This window comes from Anolis carolinensis, unplaced genomic scaffold (genome assembly GCF_035594765.1).
Source record: "Anolis carolinensis isolate JA03-04 unplaced genomic scaffold, rAnoCar3.1.pri scaffold_7, whole genome shotgun sequence".
Taxonomy (NCBI): Eukaryota; Metazoa; Chordata; class Lepidosauria; order Squamata; family Dactyloidae; genus Anolis; species Anolis carolinensis.
Window position 1 is genome coordinate 39555036 of NW_026943818.1, and position 24257 is coordinate 39579292.

Here is a 24257-nt window from a genome sequence, read left to right on the forward strand (position 1 = left end):
ATTATTTCACTCTGATCTTATTATTATTATTGCATTTATTATTTTACTCTATTATTACATGTATTATTTTCCTGTATTTATTATTACTGTATAATTATTACATGTATCAATTTAACAATATACAGTAGAGTCTCACTTATCCAACATATACGGGCCGGCAGAACGTTGGATAAGGAGAGATTAAGAAAAAGCCTATTAAACATCAAATTAGGTTATGATTTTACAAATTAAGCACCAAAACTTCATGTTCGTACTCGCTATAACTGGGGTGTCTGTGGTGGAGGAAATGCATGAGATCTCTGAGGAAATTGTCCCCGTAGGAAAGCCTTCCCTTGGGTGGTGGGCAGTGTGGTGTCTGTGGAGGACATTGGCAGGGCTCTTGGGCATGTTTATGGTGCTCACTATAACTGGGGTGTCTGTGGTGGAGGAAAAACAAAGTCTAGGAGGAAATTGTCCCCATATGAAAGCCTTCGCTTGGGTGGAGGACAGGATGATGTTTGTGGTGGACATTGGCAGGGCTCTTGGACATGTTTACAGCGCTCACTATAACTGGGGTGTCTGTGGTGGAGGAAATGCATGAAATCCAGGAAGAAATTGTCCCTGTAGGAAAGCCTTCCCTTGGGTGGTGGGCAGGATGGTGTTTGTGGAGGACGTTGGCAGGGCTCTTGGGCAAGTTTACAGCGCTCACTATAACTGGGATGTCTGTGGTGGAGGAAATGCATGAAATCTAGGATGAAAGTGTCCCTGTAGGAAAGCCTTCCCTTGGGTGGTGGGCACGGTGGTGTTTGTGGTGTGGCAGGATGGTGTTTGTGGAGGACGTTGGCAGGGCTCTTGGGCAAGTTTACAGCGCTCACTATAACTGGGATGTCTGTGGTGGAGGAAATGCATGAAATCTAGGATGAAAGTGTCCCTGTAGGAAAGCCTTCCCTTGGGTGGTGGGCACGGTGGTGTTTGTGGTGTACATTGACAGGTCCATTGGACATGTTCACGGCACTCGCTATAACTGGGGTGTCTGTGGTGGAGGAAATACATGAAATCTAGGATGAAAGTGTCCCTGTAGGAAAGCCTTCCCTTGGGTGGTGGGCACAGTGGTGTCTGTGGTGGACATGGGCAGGGCTCTTGGGCAAGTTTACAGCGCTCACTATAACTGGGATGTCTGTGGTGGAGGAAATACATGAAATCTAGGATGAAAGTGTCCCTGTAGGAAAGCCTTCCCTTGGGTGGTGGGCACGGTGGTGTTTGTGGTGGACATTGACAGGTCCATTGGACATATTCACAGCACTCGCTGTAACTGGGATGTCCGTGGTGGAGGAAAAACAGAAAATCAAGGGATGGCCCTCCGACCGCTCTCTCTCCTTGTCCTGGAATTGCAGGCGAGCTCCAAGGACACGGGGCAGCTGTACGCGGCCCTGCACCACCGGATCCTGGCCCTGCGCAGCCGCGTGGAGCAAGAGCAGCAGGAGGCCAAGAGCGCCGCGCCGGAGCCGGAAGTCAGCCAGTCGAACGAGGAGGACAGCGACGACGAGGACGACGACGAGGACGACAACGGGCCCGTGCCCTCCGGCTCCCCCGGGCGCGGTGAGTGGGTCCAGCCCGGCAATAACGGGATCCATCACTTTAACAGAATCATTGGGGCTGAGTGGCCATGTAATAGGATTGTTGGCATGGGATGGCTATCTGCCAGGAGGGCTTTGATTGTGTCCTTCCTGGTGTGGGCCCTGGCAGCCGCAAGCGCTCCTGCATGCCTCACACATACTTTCTTTGGAAAGATAGTGCATGTGTGTGGCATTCAGGCCCAAAAAGCGCTTGCACCTGCCAGGACCTGCAGTCGAGCGCCTCTTGCACTAGAGTAAGAGGCGCTCGGCTGCAGGCCCTGGCAATAACGGGCAGTCTTCCACGCCTCACACACACACGCTTTGGAAAGATAGTGCGTGTGTGGCATGCAGGCCCAGAAAAAGCCAGGTCCTGCCAGGACCTGCAGTTGAGAGCCTCCTGCTCTAGAGTAGGAGGCGCTCGGCTGCAGACCCTGGTAGGCACCAGAAAGAGTGCGTGTTTAGCGTGCAGGCCCATAAAGCGCCTGCGCCTGCCAGGACCTGCAGTCGAGCAGCTCATGCTCTAGAGTAAGAGGCGCTCGGCTGCAGGCCCTGGCAGGAGCGGGCACTCCTCCATGCGTCACACATACATTCTTTGGAAAGATAGTGCATGTGTGGCGTGCAGGCCCAGAAAGCACCTGTGCCTGCCAGGACCTGCAGTTGAGAGTCTCCTGCTCTAGAGTAAGAGGCGCTCGGCTGCAGACCCTGGCAGGCACCGGAAAGAGAGTGTGTGTGTACTGTGCAGGCCCAGAAAGTGCCTGTGCCTGCCAGGACCTGCAGTCAAGAAACTCTTGCTCTAGAGTAAGAATCACTCAGCTGCAGGCCCTGGCAGGGACCAGAGAGAGTGCGTGTGTACTGTGCAGGGCCAGAAAGCGCCTGTGCCTGCCAGGACCTACAGTCAAGCGCCTCTTGCTGTAGAGTAAGAAGCACTCGGCTGCAGGCCCTGGCAGGCACTGGAAAGAGTGTGTGTGTGTGTGGCATGCAGGCCCAGAAAGCACCTGCTCCTGCCAGGACCTTCAGCTGAGCGCCTCTTACTTGAGAGTAAGAGGAGCTCAGCTGCAGGCCGTGGCAGTAGTGGGCAGTCTTCCACGCCTCACACACTCACTCTTTGGAAAGCGTGCGTGTGTGGCATGCAGGCCCAGAAAATGCCTGCCTGCCAGATCCTGCAGCCGAGTGCCTCTTGCTCTAGAGTAAGAGGCGCTCGGCTGCAGGTCCAGGCAGGAGCGGGTGCTCCTGCATGCCTCACACAACACACTCTTTAGAAAGTGTGTGTGTGTGTGTGACGTGCAGGCCTAGAAAGTGCCCGCACCTGCCAGGACCTGCAGTCGAGCGCCTCTTGCTCGAGAGCTATATTTCTCAACCTGGGGGTTGGGACCCCTAGGGGGGTATCGCGGGTGTCAGGGGGGTCTCACGTCTCGCACACATTCTCCTTGGAAAGGACATGCAGGAGAGCCCGTGCCTGCCAGGACCTGCAGTCGAGCGCCTCTTGCTCGAGAGCTATATTTCTCAACCTGGGGGTTGGGACCCCTAGGACGGTATCGCGGGTGTCAGGGGAGTCTCACGTCTCGCACACATTCTCCTTGGAAAGGACATGCAGGAGAGCCCGTGCCTGCCAGGACCTGCAGTCGAGCGCCTGATGGTCTTAATTATAGATACCTATAATTAAACATAACATCTGTAAACCAAAATCCGCCTTCTCCACCTCCCCCCGCAGGTCCCGTGGACGAAGCCGAGGGCCAGACCCCCAGCAGCACATAGCGGCCGTGCGCCCGGATCCGGGGAGGGGAGGGGCGCGGGAAGATGGCCGCCACCGCCCCCCTCGCGGCCGACCCTTGCCCTCGGACGGCGACCACCACCACGAGACCCTCGGAGATTTAAGGACTCTGCATCTGGTTGTTTTTCGTTTTTTTGTTTTCCCGCTTTCCCCCTTTTTTCTAACCGCTCCCTCCCCGCTCCCCCCCCCCCCTTTTTTTTTTTGGCGTGTTGGACTTTTTGGGGGAGGGGCGGGGAAAGGGGGAGAGGCGGGGCTTCCGACCGGTCAAAAAAACACGACGAAGCGAAAACGAAACCGCAGACTTTTGGACAACAAAACAGAAAAAGACGCAAACTGGCCGGAACGTGGGTCGTGGACGCTTGGAAACCGAAACGCTCATCATATTGATGAGTGGAGGGGAGGGAGGGGAGATGCCGTTTTCTTGCCTCCCCGAATTCCTCCCTCCCTTCCTTCCACATGTTGCATAAACAACCCTGTCGATGGCGGGGAAACTTTTCCCCGGAGCCCCGTTCAGATTCCGGATCCCTCTGGCCGTTTCCCGGTCTCCTCGAGCCTCCTCCGTTCCCGTCTTTCGAACCCGAACCACGGCTCCCGTTCTTTTCTTCAGGGCGGAAATGAAAGACTTTTGAAACCCACCACCTCCTTGTTTATTTTTTTATTATTATTATTACTTTGGGTTCATTTTGTATCGTTGTTGTTCTTATTCTTTCTCCGGTTGTTCCTTGTCGTTCCTTGTTCCGGTTTGTAAACAAACTTCAAAACCCGTCGTTTCGGTTTGTAAACAAACAAGCAAAAACTCGACAAACTCGTTCGGAAAAGACTTCTTCTCTCTTCCGTCCTGTCGGGAGAGCGAAGCCCTTATGTGTATGTATATATATATATGTGTGTGTTGTGTATATATGGCCATATATATATATATATAGGCACACACATATACTCATGTACATATATATATATGTAATGTATGTATAACAGACGTTGACGTGCTTTGTTTTCACCTGGGAGTGAGGCTCGCGGAAGTCGAGGCGGGCGCTTCGTGGGAATTTGTCGCCTTGACAATACGGCAACACAACGTTTGTCGTATTTTTGTATCAATGGACGCAAACGAGACGTATTCCAGGTCCACGTTTTGAAGGGTTTTTCAGTCCGCATGGTGCATTGGCCGGGAACGACGCTTGCGACGTCCCATGGTAAATGTCCATCCCATCGTCCCCAACATTTCACAGCAACTTGTTGGGAACGTAAATGTCCATCCCATCGTCCCCAACATTTCACAGCAACTTGTTGGGGTTTTATACCACAAATATAAAAAACGAGGCCTTGCAAGAAGGGTTGGGGACACTGGTAATTTCCTACTGAATGGGATTCATCTGCGGTTGGGTTCGAATATACCGAACCTTGTCCGTTTTGATACTGATACGAAGTTGGGTTGCAATTCCGAATATCCCGAACCTTGTCCGTTTTGATACTGAAACGAATGTTTGCAAGGCTGGGAGGGTTTTTTGTTGTTTTGTTGTTATTTCCGGAGGTTTTCTTTGCAGAGCTCGTCACATTCATCCAACGAAACTTCGTTCGGAACGGCAACGAAAAAAAAAGACATTTCGGCCTTTTCCTCTCTCTCGGCCTCCCGTCGTCGGATCCTCGGATATTTTTTTTTCCTCTCGGAGGAAAGAGACTTAAAACAAACAAAAACTTAGACAAAAGCCTGTGTGTTTGGAAGGTTTCTGTACAATTGTCATATCAGATGTATTTGGGAATTACATTAAAAAAACAAACGAGAACTTGTGTAACAAAAACTCCAGGTGTCCACGCCGGTCGTTTCCTCCTCGCGACGGACACAACTGTGGATCGGTCTCGATTGAGGTTGGGAAGATTGACGTTTGGGGGGATGCTGGGAGATGTTGTCTCGCCGGGATCTGATCACGTGGGGTCTTTCTTTTCCAGGCGGCGAGTGCGGCGAGGTCGGTGACAGGCAGTTGTCGCTTTGTGGACAATCGAGCCGAATGAAGAGATTCCAAGAAAGGAATTCGCGGAGGTATGTGAGGTTTATTTTTATTTTCGCACCCCAGCTAGATAGAATTACATTATTATTATTATTATTATTATTATTATTATTATTATTATTATTATTATTATCATCATTATCCTAGAGTTGTACCCCAGCTAGATAGAATTTCATTATTATTATTATTATTATTATTATTATTATTATTATTATCATTATCCTAGAGTTGTACCCCAGCTAGATAGAATTACATCATTATTATTATTATTATTATTATTATTATTATTATTATTATCATTATCCTAGAGTTGTACCCCAGCTAGATAGAATTACATTATTATTATTATTATTATTATTATTATTATTATTATTATTATTATTATTATCATTATCCTAGAGTTGTACCCCAGCTAGATAGAATTTCATCATTATTATTATTATTATTATTATCATTATCCTAGAGTTGTACCCCAGCCAGATAGAATTTCATTATTATTATTATTATTATTATTATTATTATCATTATCCTAGAGTTGTATCCCAGCTAGATAGAATTACATTATTATTATTATTATCATTATCCTAGAGTTGTACCCCAGCTAGATAGAATTACATTATTATTATTGTTATTATTATCATCATTATCCTAGAGTTGTATCCCAGCTAGATAGAATTACATTATTATTATTATTATTATCATTATCCTAGAGTTGTACCCCAGCTAGATAGAATTTCATTATTATTATTATTATTATTATTATTATTATTATTATTATTATTATTATCATTATCCTAGAGTTGTACCCCAGCTAGATAGAATTACATTATTATTATTATTATTATTATTATTATTATTATTATTATTATCAGTTGTACCCCAGCTAGATAGAATTACATTATTATTATTATTATTATCATCATCATTATCCTTTATTATTATTATTATTATTATCATTATCCTAGAGTTATACCCCAGCTAGATAGAATTACATTATTATTATTATTATTATTATTATTATTATTATTATTATCATCATCATTATCCTTTATTATTATTATTATTATTATCATTATCCTAGAGTTGTACCCCAGCTAGATAGAATTTCATTATTATTATTATTATTATTATTATTATTATAATCATCATCATCATTATCCTAGAGTTGTACCCCAGCTAGATAGAATTTCACTATTATTATTATTATTATCATTATCCAAGCCATGCATCTACACTGGAGGGGTGGGACTAGATGCCCTCACGTGACTTCTCTTTGGGCCTCAGCTCAAGATTGGGGGCCTTCCAAGGTCATCTAGCCCACCCCAACCCCACTCAGTATAGGATCTCCTACTAGTTGGGACAAGAAATCAAACCAGCGGCTGTTGCGCTTTATTTACGTATAACAGAAAAACGGTCGTACTCCAGAGGCAACCCGTGCTAAGCTCACTTTGTTCTACTTTCCAGGGACGCGTCCGCACTACAACTTCCAGGCCGCCTTCATCATCTCCACGAAGTAGTCGTCGCTGTCGACGGAGGCGCTAACGCCGCTGTAGTAGTTGAGGAACTCTTCAGCCGTGATCTGAAACCAAGGCAGGTTTAATAAATAAATAATAATAATAATAATAATAATAATAATAATAATAAATAAATAAAAGGTAATATATATTTATATACCGTATATACCCGAATATAAGCCGAGGCACCTAATTGTACCACAAAAAAACTGGGAAAACATTGACTCGAGTATAAGCCGAGGGTGGTAAATTTCAGAAATAAAGATACCAATAAAATTACATTAATTGAGGTATCAATAGGTTCAATGTTTTTGAATATTTACTTAAAGCTCTAATTTAAGATATGAGTGTCCAACTCTGATCAAATCATTATTCTCATCTTCCATGTAAATGCCCTTATGTATCCTTTTAATAATAATAGAGTAAAATAATACATGTAATAATAATAATAATAAATAGAGTAAAATAATACATGTCATAATAATAAAAAATATAGGAAAATAATACATGTTATAATAATAATAAATGTAGGAAAATAATACATGTAATAATAATAATAAATACAGGAAAATAATACATGTGATAATAACAATAAATACAGGAAAATAATACATGTAATAATAAATACAGGAAAATAATACATGTAATAATAATAATAGAGTAGAATAATACATGTAATAATAATAAATACAGGAAAATAATACATTTAATAATAATAATAAATACAGGAAAATAATACATTTAATAATAATAATAAATACAGGAAAATAATACATGTGATAATAATAATAAATACAGGAAAATAATACATGTGATAATAATAATAAATACAGGAAAATAATACATTTAATAATAATAATAAATACAGGAAAATAATACATGTGATAATAATAATAAACACAGGAAAATAATACATGTAATAATAATAATAAATACAGGAAAATAATACATGTAATAATAATAATAAATACAGGAAAATAATACATGTGATAATAATAATAAATACAGGAAAATAATAAATGTAATAATAATAAAAATATAGGAAAATAATACATGTAATAATAATAATAAATACAGGAAAATAATACATGTAATAATAATAATAAATACAGGAAAATAATACATTTAATAATAATAATAAATACAGGAAAATAATACATGTGATAATAATAATAAATACAGGAAAAGAATACATGTGATAATAATAATAAATACAGGAAAATAATACATGTGATAATAATAATAAATACAGGAAAATAATACATGTAATAATAATAATAAATACAGGAAAATAATACATGTAATAATAATAATAAATAGAGTAAAATAATAAATGCAATAATAATAATAATACAGTAGAGTCTCACTTATCCAACACTCGCTTATCCAACGTTCTGGATTATGCAACGCATTTTTGTAGTCAATGTTTTCAATATATCGTGATATTTTGGTGCTAAATTCGTAAATACAGTAATTACTCATAGCATTACTGCGTATTTTTCTGTCAAATTTGTTGTCTAACATGATGTTTTGGTGCTTAATGTATAAAATCATAACCTAATTTGATGTTTAATAGGCTTTTCCTTAATCCCTCCTTATTATCCAAGATATTCGCTTATCCAACGTTCTGCCGGCCCGTTTATGTTGGGTAAGTGAGACTCTACTGTAATAATAATAAGATCAGAGTGAAATAATAAATGTATTATTAATCATAAAAATAGAGTAAAATAAATGTAATAGTAGCAACAATAGAGAAAAATAATAAATGTAATAATACCAATCATAATAGAGAAAAATAATAAATGTACCATATATTCTCGAGTATATGCTGACCCAAATATAAGCCAACCAGGACCCTCACCCGAGTATAAGCCGAGGGGGGCTTTTTCAGTCTTTAAAAAAAGGGCTCAAAAACTAGGCTTCTACTCGAGTATATACAGTATATATAAATGTAATGTACGTTTGTAGGACTGAGTAAACAACAAAACTACTGAACCAAATCGCACCAAATTTGGCCACAAAAGACATAGTCATCCAATCTATGTCTTTCAAACAAAAAAACTTAGAAAAATAAAGACCAAATAACAGAAAACCCCCAAAATTGCCTACTGCGCATGCGCAGAGGTCCCCTGAAACAACTACATTACCCAGAGGACCTCATAGCTGTGTGTGGAGCCTCACGCCACTTAAAAAAAAACGTTGCCACGGTGGAACAGCCTTGCAGCTTCAAAGCCAGGCTGCTTCCTAACCAGAGGGATCCTAACCACCAGACTACGCCACAGCAACACGTGGCCAGGCACAGCTAGTAATATAATAATAATAATAATAATAATAATAATAATAATAATAATAGCTGGATAAATGTTGTTTCTGGTTGCTAAAGTAAAAAGAGGAAAGGGGAAAAGTATGGGGTGAAAGGAAAGAAAGAGAAATAAGGGAAGAGAAAAGAAAAGAAAGGAAGGAAGAGGAAAAGAACGGAAGTAAGAGAAAATATATGGAAAGAAAGGAAAGAAAGGAAAGGGAAGTAAATAAGAGAGAAGGAAAGGAAAAGGTAATGTTATGGTTGGGGGTCACCACAACAGGAGGAACTGCACTAAGAAGTTGCGGCATTAGGAAGGTAGAGAACCACTGCTCTAGAGTAAGAGGCGCTCGGCTGCAGGTCCTGGCAGGCACGGGTGCTCCTGCATGCCTCATACGCACTCTACTTGGAAAGAGAGTGCGTGTGTTGTGTGCAAGCCCAGAAGCCCCTGTGTTTACCAGGACCTGCAGTTGAGTGGCTATTGCTTTAGAGTATGAGGAGCTTGACTGCAGACCCTGGCAGGCACGGGCGCTCCTGCATGCCTTATACGCACTCTACTTGGAAAGAGAGTGCGTGTGTTGTGTGCAAGCCCAGAAAGCCCCTGTGTTTGCCAGGACCTGCAGTTGAGTGGCTCTTGCTTTAGAGTATGAGGAGCTTGGCTGCAGGGCCTGGCAGGCACGGGCGCTCCTGCATGCCTTATACTCACTCTACTTGGAAAGAGAGTGCGTGTGTTGTGTGCAAGCCCAGAAAGCCCCTGTGTTTGCCAGGACCTGCAGTTGAGTGGCTCTTGCTTTAGAGTATGAGGAGCTTGGCTGCAGGGCCTGGCAGGCACGGGCGCTCCTGCATGCCTTATACTCACTCTACTTGGAAAGAGAGTGTGTGTGTTGTTTGCAAGCCCAGAAAGCCCCTGCGTTTGCCAGGACCTGCAGTTGAGGGGCTCTAGCTCTAGAGTATGAGGAGCTTGGCTGCAGACCCTGGCAGGCACGGGCGCTCCTGCATGCCTTATACGCACTCTACTTGGAAAGAGAGTGTGTGTGTGGTGTGCAAGCCCAGAAAGCGCCTGTGCATGCCAGGACCTGCAGTCGAGCGCCTCTTGCTCTAGAGTATGAGGAGCTCGGCTGCAAGCCCTGGATGCCTCATACATACTCTACTTGGAAAGAGAGTGTGTGTGTGTATGGTGTGCAAGCCCAGAAAGCCCCTGCGTTTGCCAGGACCTGCAGTTGAGCGGCTCTTGCTCTAGAGTATGAGGAGCTTGGCTGCAAGCCCTGGATGCCTCATACGTACTCTACTTGGAAAGAGAGAGAGAGCGTATGTGTGGTGTGCAAGCCCAGAAAGCGCCTGCGCATGCCAGGACCTGCAGTTGAGCGGCTCTTGCTCTAGAGTATGAGGAGCTCGGCTGCAAGCCCTGGATGCCTCATACGTACTCTACTTGGAAAGAGAGAGAGAGCGTATGTGTGGTGTGCAAGCCCAGAAAGCGCCTGCGCATGCCAGGACCTGCAGTTGAGCGGCTCTTGCTCTAGAGTATGAGGAGCTCGGCTGCAAGCCCTGGATGCCTCATACATACTCTACTTGGAAAGAGAGTGTGTGTGTGTGTGTGGTGTGCAAGCCCAGAAAGCGCCTGCGCATGCCAGGACCTGCAGTTGAGAGAGAGAGAGAGAGAGAGAGAGAGCTGCAGGGCCTGGTAGGCGTGGGCTCTCCTGCACGACACACATGCACTCTCTTTCCAAGGAGAATGCGTGTGAGGCATGCAGTAGTGCTCGTGCCTGCCAGGCCCTGCAGCCGAGCTCCTCATACTCTGGAGCAAGGGGCGCTCAACTGCAGGTCCTGGTAGGGTAGATGTGCTACTTTTTAAATATGAGATTGTAAGGCACCCTCTATGTTTCTATGGGGAGGAATGGAAGCGATGGGGTCGCAATACGACTGCGTGGTCACCCGCCTACCTTCCCGTCCTTGTCGTTGGGGGAGTCGAAACTGTCCAGAAAGGCCCGGAAGACCTGCTCCTGGCTCCACTCCCCGCTCCGGAACTTGGGGTGCCGGCGCCCGTCGTAGACCCCCCGCAGGTCCTCCACCGTCACCACCCCGTCGCCCGTCCGGTCCAGCTTGCGGAAGGCCGCCCCGATGATCTCCGTCCGGGCCTTGGACATGGGGGGCTGCGGAGAGGCCAGGCAGTCGTAATTACCATAATCCCTCCCGACAGACGGCCACCCGACCTTGTGGGCTGGTCAATCCCCAGCAGGAATAAGACCCACCAGTTCAAAGCCCGGTCGGGGTGAGCACCCGACCGCCAAGCCCTGCTCACTGTTGACCTACTTAGAGCTGTAAGTTGAGAAATTGGGACCGCAAATTGAAGGCCAACCAACCTTCTGCCAAGCTTGAAGACACCATCCAATCCCACCCAACAGATGGCCAGCCAGCCTCTGCTTCAAGACCTTGTGTTCTTCCCTAGCCTTCCTTGGAAAAACCTTCTGCTTTGACTGTTTTGGTTCCACATAAAAAATCGGCATTAGAGGGGTGGACTAGATGCCGTTGAGTGACCCCTCTTTGGGGCCCGGTTCCAGATAATCCATCTACACTAGGAGGTAGGACTAGATGCCCTCAAGGGACCCTCTTTGGAGATTAGTTCCAAAGGTGGACTAGATGCCCTCGAGGGACCCTCTTTGGAGATAAGTTCCAAATGTGGACTAGATGCCCTCGAGGGACCCTCTTTGGAGATAAGTTCCAAATGTGGACTAGATGCCCTCAAGGGACCCTCTTTGGAGATAAGTTCCAAATGTGGACTAGATGCCCTCGAGGGACCCTCTTTGGAGATTAGTTCCAAATGTGGACTAGATGCCCTCAAGGGACCCTCTTTGGAGATAAGTTCCAAATGTGGACTAGATGCCCTCGAGGGACCCTCTTTGGAGATTAGTTCCAAATGTGGACTAGATGCCCTCGAGGGACCCTCTTTGGAGATTAGTTCCAAATGTGGACTAGATGCCCTCGAGGGACCCTCTTTGGAGATTAGTTCCAAATGTGGACTAGATGCCCTCGAGGGACCCTCTTTGGAGATAAGTTCCAAATGTGGACTAGATGCCCTCGAGGGACCCTCTTTGGAGATTAGTTCCAAATGTGGACTAGATGCCCTCAAGGGACCCTCTTTGGAGATAAGTTCCAAATGTGGACTAGATGCCCTCGAGGGACCCTCTTTGGAGATAAGTTCCAAATGTGGACTAGATGCCCTCAAGGGACCCTCTTTGGAGATTAGTTCCAAATGTGGACTAGATGCCCTCAAGGGACCCTCTTTGGAGATTAGTTCCAAATGTGGACTAGATGCCCTCGAGGGACCCTCTTTGGAGATAAGTTCCAAATGTGGACTAGATGCCCTCGAGGGACCCTCTTTGGAGATTAGTTCCAAATGTGGACTAGATGCCCTCGAGGGACCCTCTTTGGAGATAAGTTCCAAAGGTGGACTAGATGCCCTCGAGGGACCCTCTTTGGAGATTAGTTCCAAATGTGGACTAGATGCCCTCGAGGGACCCTCTTTGGAGATAAGTTCCAAAGGTGGACTAGATGCCCTCGAGGGACCCTCTTTGGAGATAAGTTCCAAAGGTGGACTAGATGCCCTCGAGGGACCCTCTTTGGAGATAAGTTCCAAAGGTGGACTAGATGCCCTCGAGGGACCCTCTTTGGAGATTAGTTCCAAATGTGGACTAGATGCCCTCGAGGGACCCTCTTTGGAGATTAGTTCCAAATGTGGACTAGATGCCCTCGAGGGACCCTCTTTGGAGATTAGTTCCAAATGTGGACTAGATGCCCTCGAGGGACCCTCTTTGGAGATTAGTTCCAAATGTGGACTAGATGCCCTCGAGGGACCCTCTTTGGAGATAAGTTCCAAAGGTGGACTAGATGCCCTCGAGGGACCCTCTTTGGAGATAAGTTCCAAAGGTGGACTAGATGCCCTCGAGGGACCCTCTTTGGAGATAAGTTCCAAAGGTGGACTAGATGCCCTCGAGGGACCCTCTTTGGAGATAAGTTCCAAAAGTGGACTAGATGCCCTCAAGGGACCCTCTTTGGAGATTACTTCCAAAAGTGGACTAGATGCCCTCAAGGGACCCTCTTTGGAGATTACTTCCAAATGTGGACTAGATGCCCTCGAGGGACCCTCTTTGGAGATTAGTTCCAAAGGTGGACTAGATGCCCTCGAGGGACCCTCTTTGGAGATTAGTTCCAAATGTGGACTAGATGCCCTCAAGGGACCCTCTTTGGAGATTACTTCCAAAAGTGGACTAGATGCCCTCAAGGGACCCTCTTTGGAGATTAGTTCCAAAGGTGGACTAGATGCCCTCGAGGGACCCTCTTTGGAGATTAGTTCCAAAGGTGGACTAGATGCCCTCGAGGGACCCTCTTTGGAGATTAGTTCCAAATGTGGACTAGATGCCCTCAAGGGACCCTCTTTGGAGATTACTTCCAAATGTGGACTAGATGCCCTCAAGGGACCCTCTTTGGAGATTAGTTCCAAAGGTGGACTAGATGCCCTCGAGGGACCCTCTTTGGAGATAAGTTCCAAAAGTGGACTAGATGCCCTCAAGGGACCCTCTTTGGAGATTACTTCCAAAAGTGGACTAGATGCCCTCAAGGGACCCTCTTTGGAGATTACTTCCAAATGTGGACTAGATGCCCTCGAGGGACCCTCTTTGGAGATTAGTTCCAAAGGTGGACTAGATGCCCTCGAGGGACCCTCTTTGGAGATTAGTTCCAAAGGTGGACTAGATGCCCTCGAGGGACCCTCTTTGGAGATTACTTCCAAATGTGGACTAGATGCCCTCAAGGGACCCTCTTTGGAGATTAGTTCCAAAGGTGGACTAGATGCCCTCGAGGGACCCTCTTTGGAGATTAGTTCCAAAGGTGGACTAGATGCCCTCGAGGGACCCTCTTTGGAGATAAGTTCCAAAGGTGGACTAGATGCCCTCAAGGGACCCTCTTTGGAGATAAGTTCCAAAAGTGGACTAGATGCCCTCAAGGGACCCTCTTTGGAGATTACTTCCAAAAGTGGACTAGATGCCCTCAAGGGACCCTCTTTGGAGATTACTTCCAAATGTGGACTAGATGCCCTCGAGGGACCCTCTTTGGAGATTAGTTCCAAAGGTGGACTAGATGCCCTCGAGGGACCCTCTTTGGAGATTAGTTCCAAAGGTGGACTAGATGCCCTCGAGGGACCCTCTTTGGAGATAAGTTCCAAAGGTGGACTAGATGCCCTCAAGGGACCCTCTTTGGAGATAAGTTCCAAAAGTGGACTAGATGCCCTCAAGGGACCCTCTTTGGAGATTACTTCCAAAAGTGGACTAGATGCCCTCAAGGGACCCTCTTTGGAGATTACTTCCAAATGTGGACTAGATGCCCTCGAGGGACCCTCTTTGGAGATTAGTTCCAAAGGTGGACTAGATGCCCTCGAGGGACCCTCTTTGGAGATTAGTTCCAAAGGTGGACTAGATGCCCTCGAGGGACCCTCTTTGGAGATTAGTTCCAAATGTGGACTAGATGCCCTCAAGGGACCCTCTTTGGAGATTACTTCCAAATGTGGACTAGATGCCCTCAAGGGACCCTCTTTGGAGATTAGTTCCAAAGGTGGACTAGATGCCCTCGAGGGACCCTCTTTGGAGATTAGTTCCAAAGGTGGACTAGATGCCCTCGAGGGACCCTCTTTGGAGATTAGTTCCAAAGGTGGACTAGATGCCCTCGAGGGACCCTCTTTGGAGATTACTTCCAAATGTGGACTAGATGCCCTCAAGGGACCCTCTTTGGAGATTAGTTCCAAAGGTGGACTAGATGCCCTCAAGGGACCCTCTTTGGAGATAAGTTCCAAAAGTGGACTAGATGCCCTCAAGGGACCCTCTTTGGAGATTACTTCCAAATGTGGACTAGATGCCCTCAAGGGACCCTCTTTGGAGATTAGTTCCAAAGGTGGACTAGATGCCCTCGAGGGACCCTCTTTGGAGATTAGTTCCAAAGGTGGACTAGATGCCCTCAAGGGACCCTCTTTGGAGATAAGTTCCAAAGGTGGACTAGATGCCCTCAAGGGACCCTCTTTGGAGATTACTTCCAAATGTGGACTAGATGCCCTCAAGGGACCCTCTTTGGAGATTACTTCCAAATGTGGACTAGATGCCCTCGAGGGACCCTCTTTGGAGATAAGTTCCAAAAGTGGACTAGATGCCCTCAAGGGACCCTCTTTGGAGATTACTTCCAAATGTGGACTAGATGCCCTCAAGGGACCCTCTTTGGAGATTAGTTCCAAATGTGGACTAGATGCCCTCAAGGGACCCTCTTTGGAGATAAGTTCCAAAGGTGGACTAGATGCCCTCGAGGGACCCTCTTTGGAGATTAGTTCCAAATGTGGACTAGATGCCCTCGAGGGACCCTCTTTGGAGATTAGTTCCAAATGTGGACTAGATGCCCTCGAGGGACCCTCTTTGGAGATTAGTTCCAAATGTGGACTAGATGCCCTCGAGGGACCCTCTTTGGAGATTAGTTCCAAATGTGGACTAGATGCCCTCGAGGGACCCTCTTTGGAGATAAGTTCCAAATGTGGACTAGATGCCCTCGAGGGACCCTCTTTGGAGATTAGTTCCAAATGTGGACTAGATGCCCTCAAGGGACCCTCTTTGGAGATAAGTTCCAAATGTGGACTAGATGCCCTCAAGGGACCCTCTTTGGAGATAAGTTCCAAATGTGGACTAGATGCCCTCGAGGGACCCTCTTTGGAGATTAGTTCCAAAGGTGGACTAGATGCCCTCAAGGGACCCTCTTTGGAGATAAGTTCCAAATGTGGACTAGATGCCCTCAAGGGACCCTCTTTGGAGATAAGTTCCAAATGTGGACTAGATGCCCTCGAGGGACCCTCTTTGGAGATAAGTTCCAAATGTGGACTAGATGCCCTCAAGGGACCCTCTTTGGAGATAAGTTCCAAATGTGGACTAGATGCCCTCAAGGGACCCTCTTTGGAGATTAGTTCCAAAGGTGGACTAGATGCCCTCAAGGGACCCTCTTTGGAGATAAGTTCCAAAGGTGGACTAGATGCCCTCGAGGGACCCTCTTTGGAGATTAGTTCCAAATGTGGACTAGATGCCCTCAAGGGACCCTCTTTGGAGATTAGTTCCAAAGGTGGACTAGATGCCCTCAAGGGACCCTCTTTGGAGATTAGTTCCAAAGGTGGACTAGATGCCCTCGAGGGACCCTCTTTGGAGATTAGTTCCAAAGGTGGACTAGATGCCCTCAAGGGACCCTCTTTGGAGATAAGTTCCAAAGGTGGACTAGATGCCCTCGAGGGACCCTCTTTGGAGATAAGTTCCAAAGGTGGACTAGATGCCCTCAAGGGACCCTCTTTGGAGATTAGTTCCAAATGTGGACTAGATGCCCTCGAGGGACCCTCTTTGGAGATTAGTTCCAAATGTGGACTAGATGCCCTCGAGGGACCCTCTTTGGAGATTAGTTCCAAATGTGGACTAGATGCCCTCGAGGGACCCTCTTTGGAGATTAGTTCCAAATGTGGACTAGATGCCCTCGAGGGACCCTCTTTGGAGATAAGTTCCAAAGGTGGACTAGATGCCCTCGAGGGACCCTCTTTGGAGATTAGTTCCAAATGTGGACTAGATGCCCTCGAGGGACCCTCTTTGGAGATTAGTTCCAAATGTGGACTAGATGCCCTCGAGGGACCCTCTTTGGAGATTAGTTCCAAATGTGGACTAGATGCCCTCGAGGGACCCTCTTTGGAGATTAGTTCCAAATGTGGACTAGATGCCCTCGAGGGACCCTCTTTGGAGATTAGTTCCAAATGTGGACTAGATGCCCTCGAGGGACCCTCTTTGGAGATTAGTTCCAAATGTGGACTAGATGCCCTCGAGGGACCCTCTTTGGAGATAAGTTCCAAAGGTGGACTAGATGCCCTCGAGGGACCCTCTTTGGAGATTAGTTCCAAATGTGGACTAGATGCCCTCGAGGGACCCTCTTTGGAGATTAGTTCCAAATGTGGACTAGATGCCCTCGAGGGACCCTCTTTGGAGATTAGTTCCAAATGTGGACTAGATGCCCTCGAGGGACCCTCTTTGGAGATTAGTTCCAAATGTGGACTAGATGCCCTCGAGGGACCCTCTTTGGAGATAAGTTCCAAATGTGGACTAGATGCCCTCGAGGGACCCTCTTTGGAGATTAGTTCCAAATGTGGACTAGATGCCCTCGAGGGACCCTCTTTGGAGATTAGTTCCAAAGGTGGACTAGATGCCCTCAAGGGACCCTCTTTGGAGATAAGTTCCAAATGTGGACTAGATGCCCTCAAGGGACCCTCTTTGGAGATAAGTTCCAAATGTGGACTAGATGCCCTCGAGGGACCCTCTTTGGAGATAAGTTCCAAATGTGGACTAGATGCCCTCAAGGGACCCTCTTTGGAGATAAGTTCCAAATGTGGACTAGATGCCCTCAAGGGACCCTCTTTGGAGATTAGTTCCAAAGGTGGACTAGATGCCCTCAAGGGACCCTCTTTGGAGATAAGTTCCAAAGGTGGACTAGATGCCCTCGAGGGACCCTCTTTGGAGATAAGTTCCAAATGTGGACTAGATGCCCTCGAGGGACCCTCTTTGGAGATTAGTTCCAAATGTGGACTAGATGCCCTCAAGGGACCCTCTTTGGAGATTAGTTCCAAATGTGGACTAGATGCCCTCAAGGGACCCTCTTTGGAGATTAGTTCCAAATGTGGACTAGATGCCCTCGAGGGACCCTCTTTGGAGATTAGTTCCAAATGTGGACTAGATGCCCTCGAGGGACCCTCTTTGGAGATTAGTTCCAAATGTGGACTAGATGCCCTCGAGGGACCCTCTTTGGAGATTAGTTCCAAATGTGGACTAGATGCCCTCGAGGGACCCTCTTTGGAGATAAGTTCCAAATGTGGACTAGATGCCCTCGAGGGACCCTCTTTGGAGATTAGTTCCAAATGTGGACTAGATGCCCTCGAGGGACCCTCTTTGGAGATAAGTTCCAAATAATGCATGGGAGAGGTGGACTAGATGCCCTCGAGGGACCCCTCTTTGGGGCCCGGTTCCAGATCATGCATTGGATGAATGGACTAGATGACCTGATAATGCATTTGCATTGGAAGGATGGGACTAGATGCCCTCCAGAGAGCCCTTTGTTATCTTTTCCTAAGCCAAAGAGCCAGTGTTGTCCATAGACGCCTCCTAGGCTCCATGACTACATGGAGCGCTGTTACTTTCCCGCCATTGCTGTTTTCGAACTGCTAGGTTGGCAGAAGCTGGGGCTCACAGCAGGAGCTCACCCAACCCGACTCAATAGAGGATCTCCCACTACGTCCTTCCTTCTGCGCCTTCGAAAACCCTTCCGTTTGGACGGAAACGGTCGAACGCTCGGCGCCCCTCCGCCGTCCTCACGCATGTCGTCCCTCCGCCGTCCTGCTCACCCGCAGGGCTTCCAGGAACTCCTCGAAGTCGAGGGTCCCGCTCTTGTTTTTGTCGCAGAGGCGGAAAACCTCTTCGGCTTCTCCCGCCTCCAGGGCCACCCCGGCCTCGGCCAGGCCTTTCCGGAATTCCTCCAGGTCCAGCGAACGGCTCCCGTTGTCGTCCAGGATGCGGAAAAACCTGCAGAGGCCGAGAGAGGTGGACAGAGCTATCATTACGGCATCTATTCTTCACCTCTCTTACACTTGACATACATGAAAGTCTTTCCTTTCGAATTTCTGGAGTGGAGTTTTTGCACTTCTATATATATAAAAGGGTAATGGAATCACGGCGCCGGACAAAACAACTAAACTAAACGCCCCACAACCTCGAAAATTGACAGCACAACCTCTCATCCATGCCTCTATGTTCATACAACAAAAAAAAGAAAAATTAAGTCCTAGCCACAGCAACGCGTGGCCGGGCACAGCTAGTCCTATATATATATATATAAAAGGGTAATGGAATCACGGCACCGGACAAAACAACTAAACTAAACGCCCCACAACCTCGAAAATTGACAGCACAACCTCTCATCCACGCCTCTACGTTCATACAACAAAAAGAAAAGAAAAATTAAGTCCTAGCCACAGCAACGCAAGGCCGGGCACAGCTAGTCTATATATTTATATAAAAGGGTAATGGAATCACGGCACCGGACAAAACAACTAAACTAAACGCCCCACAACCTCGAAAATTGACAGCACAACCTCTCATCCACGCCTCTACGTTCATACAACAAAAAGAAAAGAAAAATTCAGTCCTAGCCACAGCAATGCGTGACCGGGCACAGCTAGTCTATATATATATATATAAAAGGGTAATGGAATCACGGCACTGGACAAAACAACTAAACTAAACGCCCCACAACCTCGAAAATTGACAGCACAACCTCTCATCAACGCCTCTACGTTCATACAACAAAAAGAAAAGAAAAATTAAGTCCTAGCCACAGCAACGCGTGGCCGGGCACAGCTAGTACCTTATATACTCGAGTATAAGCTGACCCGAATATAAACCGAGTCACCTAATTTTATCACAAAAAAACTGGGAAAACATTGTCTCCAGTATAAGCCGAGATAGCAATAAAATTACATTAATTAAGGCCTCGGTAGTTTAAATGTTTTTGAATCTTTACCTCAAACTGTAATTTAAGATATGACTGTTCAACTCCGATTAAATCATTATTTTCATCTTCTTCAATGTCAATGTGCTTATGTATCTTTTTAATAATAATCTAGTAAAATAATAAATGTAATAATAATAATAATAAATGCAGCAAAATAATAAATGTAATAATAGAGTAAAATAATAAATGCATTTAAAATAAAAAATAGAGTAAAATGTAAAAGTAACAACAATAATAGAGTAAAATAATAAATTTAACAATACCAATAATAATAGAGAAAAATAATAAATATACTATCTATACTTGAGTACTGAATATAAGCCCATCAGGACCCTCACCCGAGTATAAGCCGAGGAGGGTTTTTTTCAGTCCGAAAAAAGGGCTGAAAAACTAGGCTTCTACTCGAGTCTCACTTATCCAACATAAACGGGCCGGCAGAATGTTGGATAAGCGAATATGTTGTATAATAAGGAGAGATTAAGGAAAAGCCTATTAAACATCAAATTAGGTTATGATTTTACCAATTAAGCACCAAAACATCATGTTAGACAACAAATTTGGCAGAAAAAGTAGTTCAATACGCAGTAATGTTATGTTGTAATTACTGTATTTACGAATTTAGCACCAAAATATCACGATATATTGAAAACACTGACTACAAAAATGCGTTGGATAATCCAGAATGTTGGATAAGCGAGGCTTGGATAAGTGAGACTGTACTGTGTATGCGTGTGTGTGTGTATATATATACAGTAGAGTCTCACTTATCCAAGCCTCGCTTATCCAATATTCTGGATTATCCAACGCATTTTTGTAGTCAATGTTTTCAATATATCGTGATATTTTGGTGCTAAATTCATAAATACAGTAATTACAACATAACATTACTGTGTATTGAACTACTTTTTCTGTCAAATTTGTTGTATAACATGATGTTTTGGTGCTTCATTTGTATATTACCTAATTTGATGTTTAATCGGCTTTTCCTTAATCCCTCCTTATTATCCAAGGTATTAGCTTATCCAAGCTTCTGCTTGCCCGTTTAGCTTGGATAAGTGAGACTCTACTGTAATTTATTATTTCACTCTGATATTATTATTGTTGCATTTATTATTTTACTCTATTTATTACTCCATGTATTACAGTAGAGTCTCACTTATCCAACACTTGCTTATCCAACGTTCTGGATTATCCAACGCATTTTTGTAGTCAATGTTTTCAATACATCATGATATTTTGGTGCTAAATTTGTAAATACAGTAATTACTACATAGCATTACTGTGTATTGAACTACTTTTTCTGTCAAATTTGTTGTATAACATGATGTTTTGGTGCTTAATTTGTAAAATCATAACCTAATTTGATGTTGAATAGGCTTTTCCTTAATCTCTCCTTATTATCCAATATATTTGCTTATCCAACGTTCTGCCGGCCTGTTTAGCTTGGATAAGTGAGACTCTACTGTAATTTATTATTTCGCTCTGATCTTATTATTATTATTGCATTTATTATTTTACTCTATTTATTACTCCATGTATTACTTTATTATTAAAAGGATACATAAAGGCATTTGCATCGAAGAAGATGAGAATAATGATCAGAGTTGGACAGTCTTATCTTAAATCAGAGCTTGATGTAAATATTCCAAAACATTTAACCTATTGATGCCTCAATTAATTTTATTGGTACAGTAGAGTCTCACTTATCCAACAGAAACGGGCCGGCAGAATGTTGGATAAGCGAATATGTTGGATAATAAGGAGGGATTAAGGAAAAGCCTATTAAACATCAAATTAGGTTATGATAGGTTATAGACAACTAATTTGGCAGAAAAAGTAGTTCAATACGCAGCAATGCTATGTAGTAATTATTGTATTTACAAATTTAGCACCAAAATATCACGATGTATTGAAAACATTGACTACAAAAATGAGTTGGATAATCCAGAACGTTGGATAAGCGAGGCTTGGATAGGTGAGACTGTACTGTGTATGTGTGTGTATGTGTGTGTGTGTGTGTGTGTGTGTATATATATATATATATATATATATATATATATATATATATATACGCAGTAGAGTCTCACTTATCTAACACTTGCTTATCCAACATTCTGGATTATCCAACACATTTTTGTAGTCAATGTTTTCAATATATAGTGATATTTTGGTGCTAAAATAGTTTATATATATATATACACACACACACACACATACATACACACACACATACACATACATACATACATACACATTATTTATAACGTACATATATATTATAAGTGCTTATATATATACATTCTGGGTTATCCAACGCAGTCTGCCTTTTAGTAGTCAATGTTTTCAATACATTGTGATATTTTGGTGCTAAATTCGTAAATACAGTAATTACAACATAACATTACTGCGTATTGAGCTACTTTTTCTGTCAAATTTGTTGTATAACATGTTTTGGTGCTTAATTTGTATAATGATTACCTAATTTGATGTTTAATAGGCTTTTTCTTAATATTTCATTATCCAAGATATTCGCATACTGTGTATGCGTGTGTGTGTGTGTATACAGTAGAGTCTCACTTATCCAAGCCTCGCTTATCCAATATTCTGGATTATCCAACGAATTTTTGTAGTCAATGTTTTGAATACATCGTGATATTTTGGTGCTAAATTCTACTGTATCTATTTTTATTTCTGAAATTTACCACCAGTATTCAAATGTGGGCATATCGGGTCTGCCTGCCAAGTTTGGTCCAGATCCACCATTGGTCCAGTTCAGAGTGTTCATTGATTGCGGTATCAGCCACGGCTGCCACTTTTGGACTCTTGCTTGCTTAGATGTTCTCTATCTTATATTGGAGTATATACAGTATTCTGTTTTCAGATACGTTTAAGATGGTTCTCTGCCTTACCTGGCCAGGCCCTTGATGCCCGAGGCCCCTCTTTCCAAGCACTTGCCCCTCAGCTTCGCCATGGCTTCCATTGTCGGTTTTTCCCTATTCGATTAGTAATGACGGATCCCCGTAATCGAGCTTTCGATCTCGTCCTTCTCTCCGTCTTCTCCCTTAACTGCTCCTCCGCTTGCCGTTGTTTTGTTTGTTTGCTTGCTTGTCGTCTCCATAGCGATCCTCGTCAACGGAAAAGAGGCTCGTTTGCAAAATCCCCAGGCAGGGTTTAATGAATCCCAGAGTTGGGACCGGGGACCCCAAAGGCCATCTGGACCCACTCCTAGGTTGCCCTGCTTTTCCAGGTGGAAAGAGCGCAGAAAAAGGAGAACGAATACTTAGCAGGTTATATGCTGCAGAATTACATTATTACTGTATATACTCGAGTATAAGCCTAGTTTTTCAGCCCTTGCAGTTCGAAAACATGCACATGTGAGTAGGTCAATAGGTACCGCTCCGATGCAGCCACATGGAGGAATCCTTTGTTGGGAGGTGTTAGCTGGCCCTGATTGTTTCCTTTCTGGAATTCCCAATTTCCCTGTTTTCAGAGTGTTGCTCTTTATTGATTGTCCTGGTTTTAGAGATTACTGTATATATTCAAGTACAGTAGAGTCTCACTTATCCAACACTCGCTTATCCAACGTTCTGGATTATGCAACGCATTTTTGTAGTCAATGTTTTCAATATATCGTGATATTTTGGTGCTAAATTCGTAAATACAGTAATTACTACATAGCATTACTGCGTATTGAACTACTTTTTCTGCCAAATTTGTTGTCTAACATGATGTTTTGGTGCTTCATTTGTCAAATCATAACCTAATTTGATGTTTAATAGGCTTTTCCTTAATGCCTCCTCATTATCCAACATATTCGCTTATCCAACATTCTGCCGGCCCGTTTATGTTGGATAAGTGAGACTCTACTGTATAATAGTTTTTGAGCCCTTTTTTTAAGACTGAAAAAGCCCCCTCGGCTTATACTCGGGTGAGGGTTATATTTGGGTCAGCTTATACTCCAGTATATATGCTACATTTATTATTTTTCTCTATTCTTGTTGCTACTATTACATTTATTTAACTCTATTTTTATGATTAATAATACATGTATTATTTCACTCCGATATTATTATTATTATTATTATTATTATTATTATTATTATTATTATTATGACACAGCAAACAAGATAGATATGCTGGATTTCGTATCACAAAATCACAAGTCGAACACTTCCCAAGTGTCTAGGACTGTGTGATGTATTATTATTATTATTATTATTATTATTATTATTATTATTATTATTATGACACAGCAAACAAGATAGATATGCTGGATTTCGTATCACAAAATCACAAGTCGGACACTTCCCAAGTGTCTAGGACTGTGTGATGTATTATTATTATTATTATTATTATTATTATTATTATTATTATGACACAGCAAACAAGATAGAGATGCTGGATTTCGTATCACAAAATCCCAAGTCGAACACTTCCCAAGTGTCTAGGACTGTGTGATGTATT

At 44.2% G+C, this 24257-nt stretch overlaps 2 protein-coding genes across 5 annotated transcripts in view; one reads left to right on the top strand and one right to left on the bottom strand.

Moving 5' to 3' along the window:
• ranbp3 (RAN binding protein 3) overlaps positions 1–5147 on the top strand; it is a 56288-nt gene extending 51141 nt beyond the window's left edge. For all 4 annotated transcript variants that reach the window (XM_062959765.1, XM_062959764.1, XM_062959766.1 and 1 more), the window contains 2 exons: positions 1374–1578; positions 3307–5147. In XM_062959765.1, coding sequence (XP_062815835.1) covers positions 1374–1578; positions 3307–3350 — 249 coding nt within the window. In that variant the 3' untranslated portion in view covers positions 3351–5147. The remainder of the gene's footprint in view (positions 1–1373; positions 1579–3306) is intronic.
• Positions 5148–6746: 1599 nt separating this feature from the next.
• Positions 6747–23009, bottom strand: caps (calcyphosine). The gene is made up of 4 exons (XM_062959772.1): positions 22703–23009; positions 18628–18805; positions 11123–11332; positions 6747–6948 (listed from the first exon to the last, which is right to left on the bottom strand). The coding sequence occupies exons 1-4, from the start codon at positions 22771–22773 to the stop codon at positions 6847–6849; spliced, it is 561 nt and encodes a 186-aa protein (XP_062815842.1). The 5' UTR covers positions 22774–23009; the 3' UTR covers positions 6747–6846.
• Between the last annotated feature and the right edge of the window lie 1248 nt (positions 23010–24257).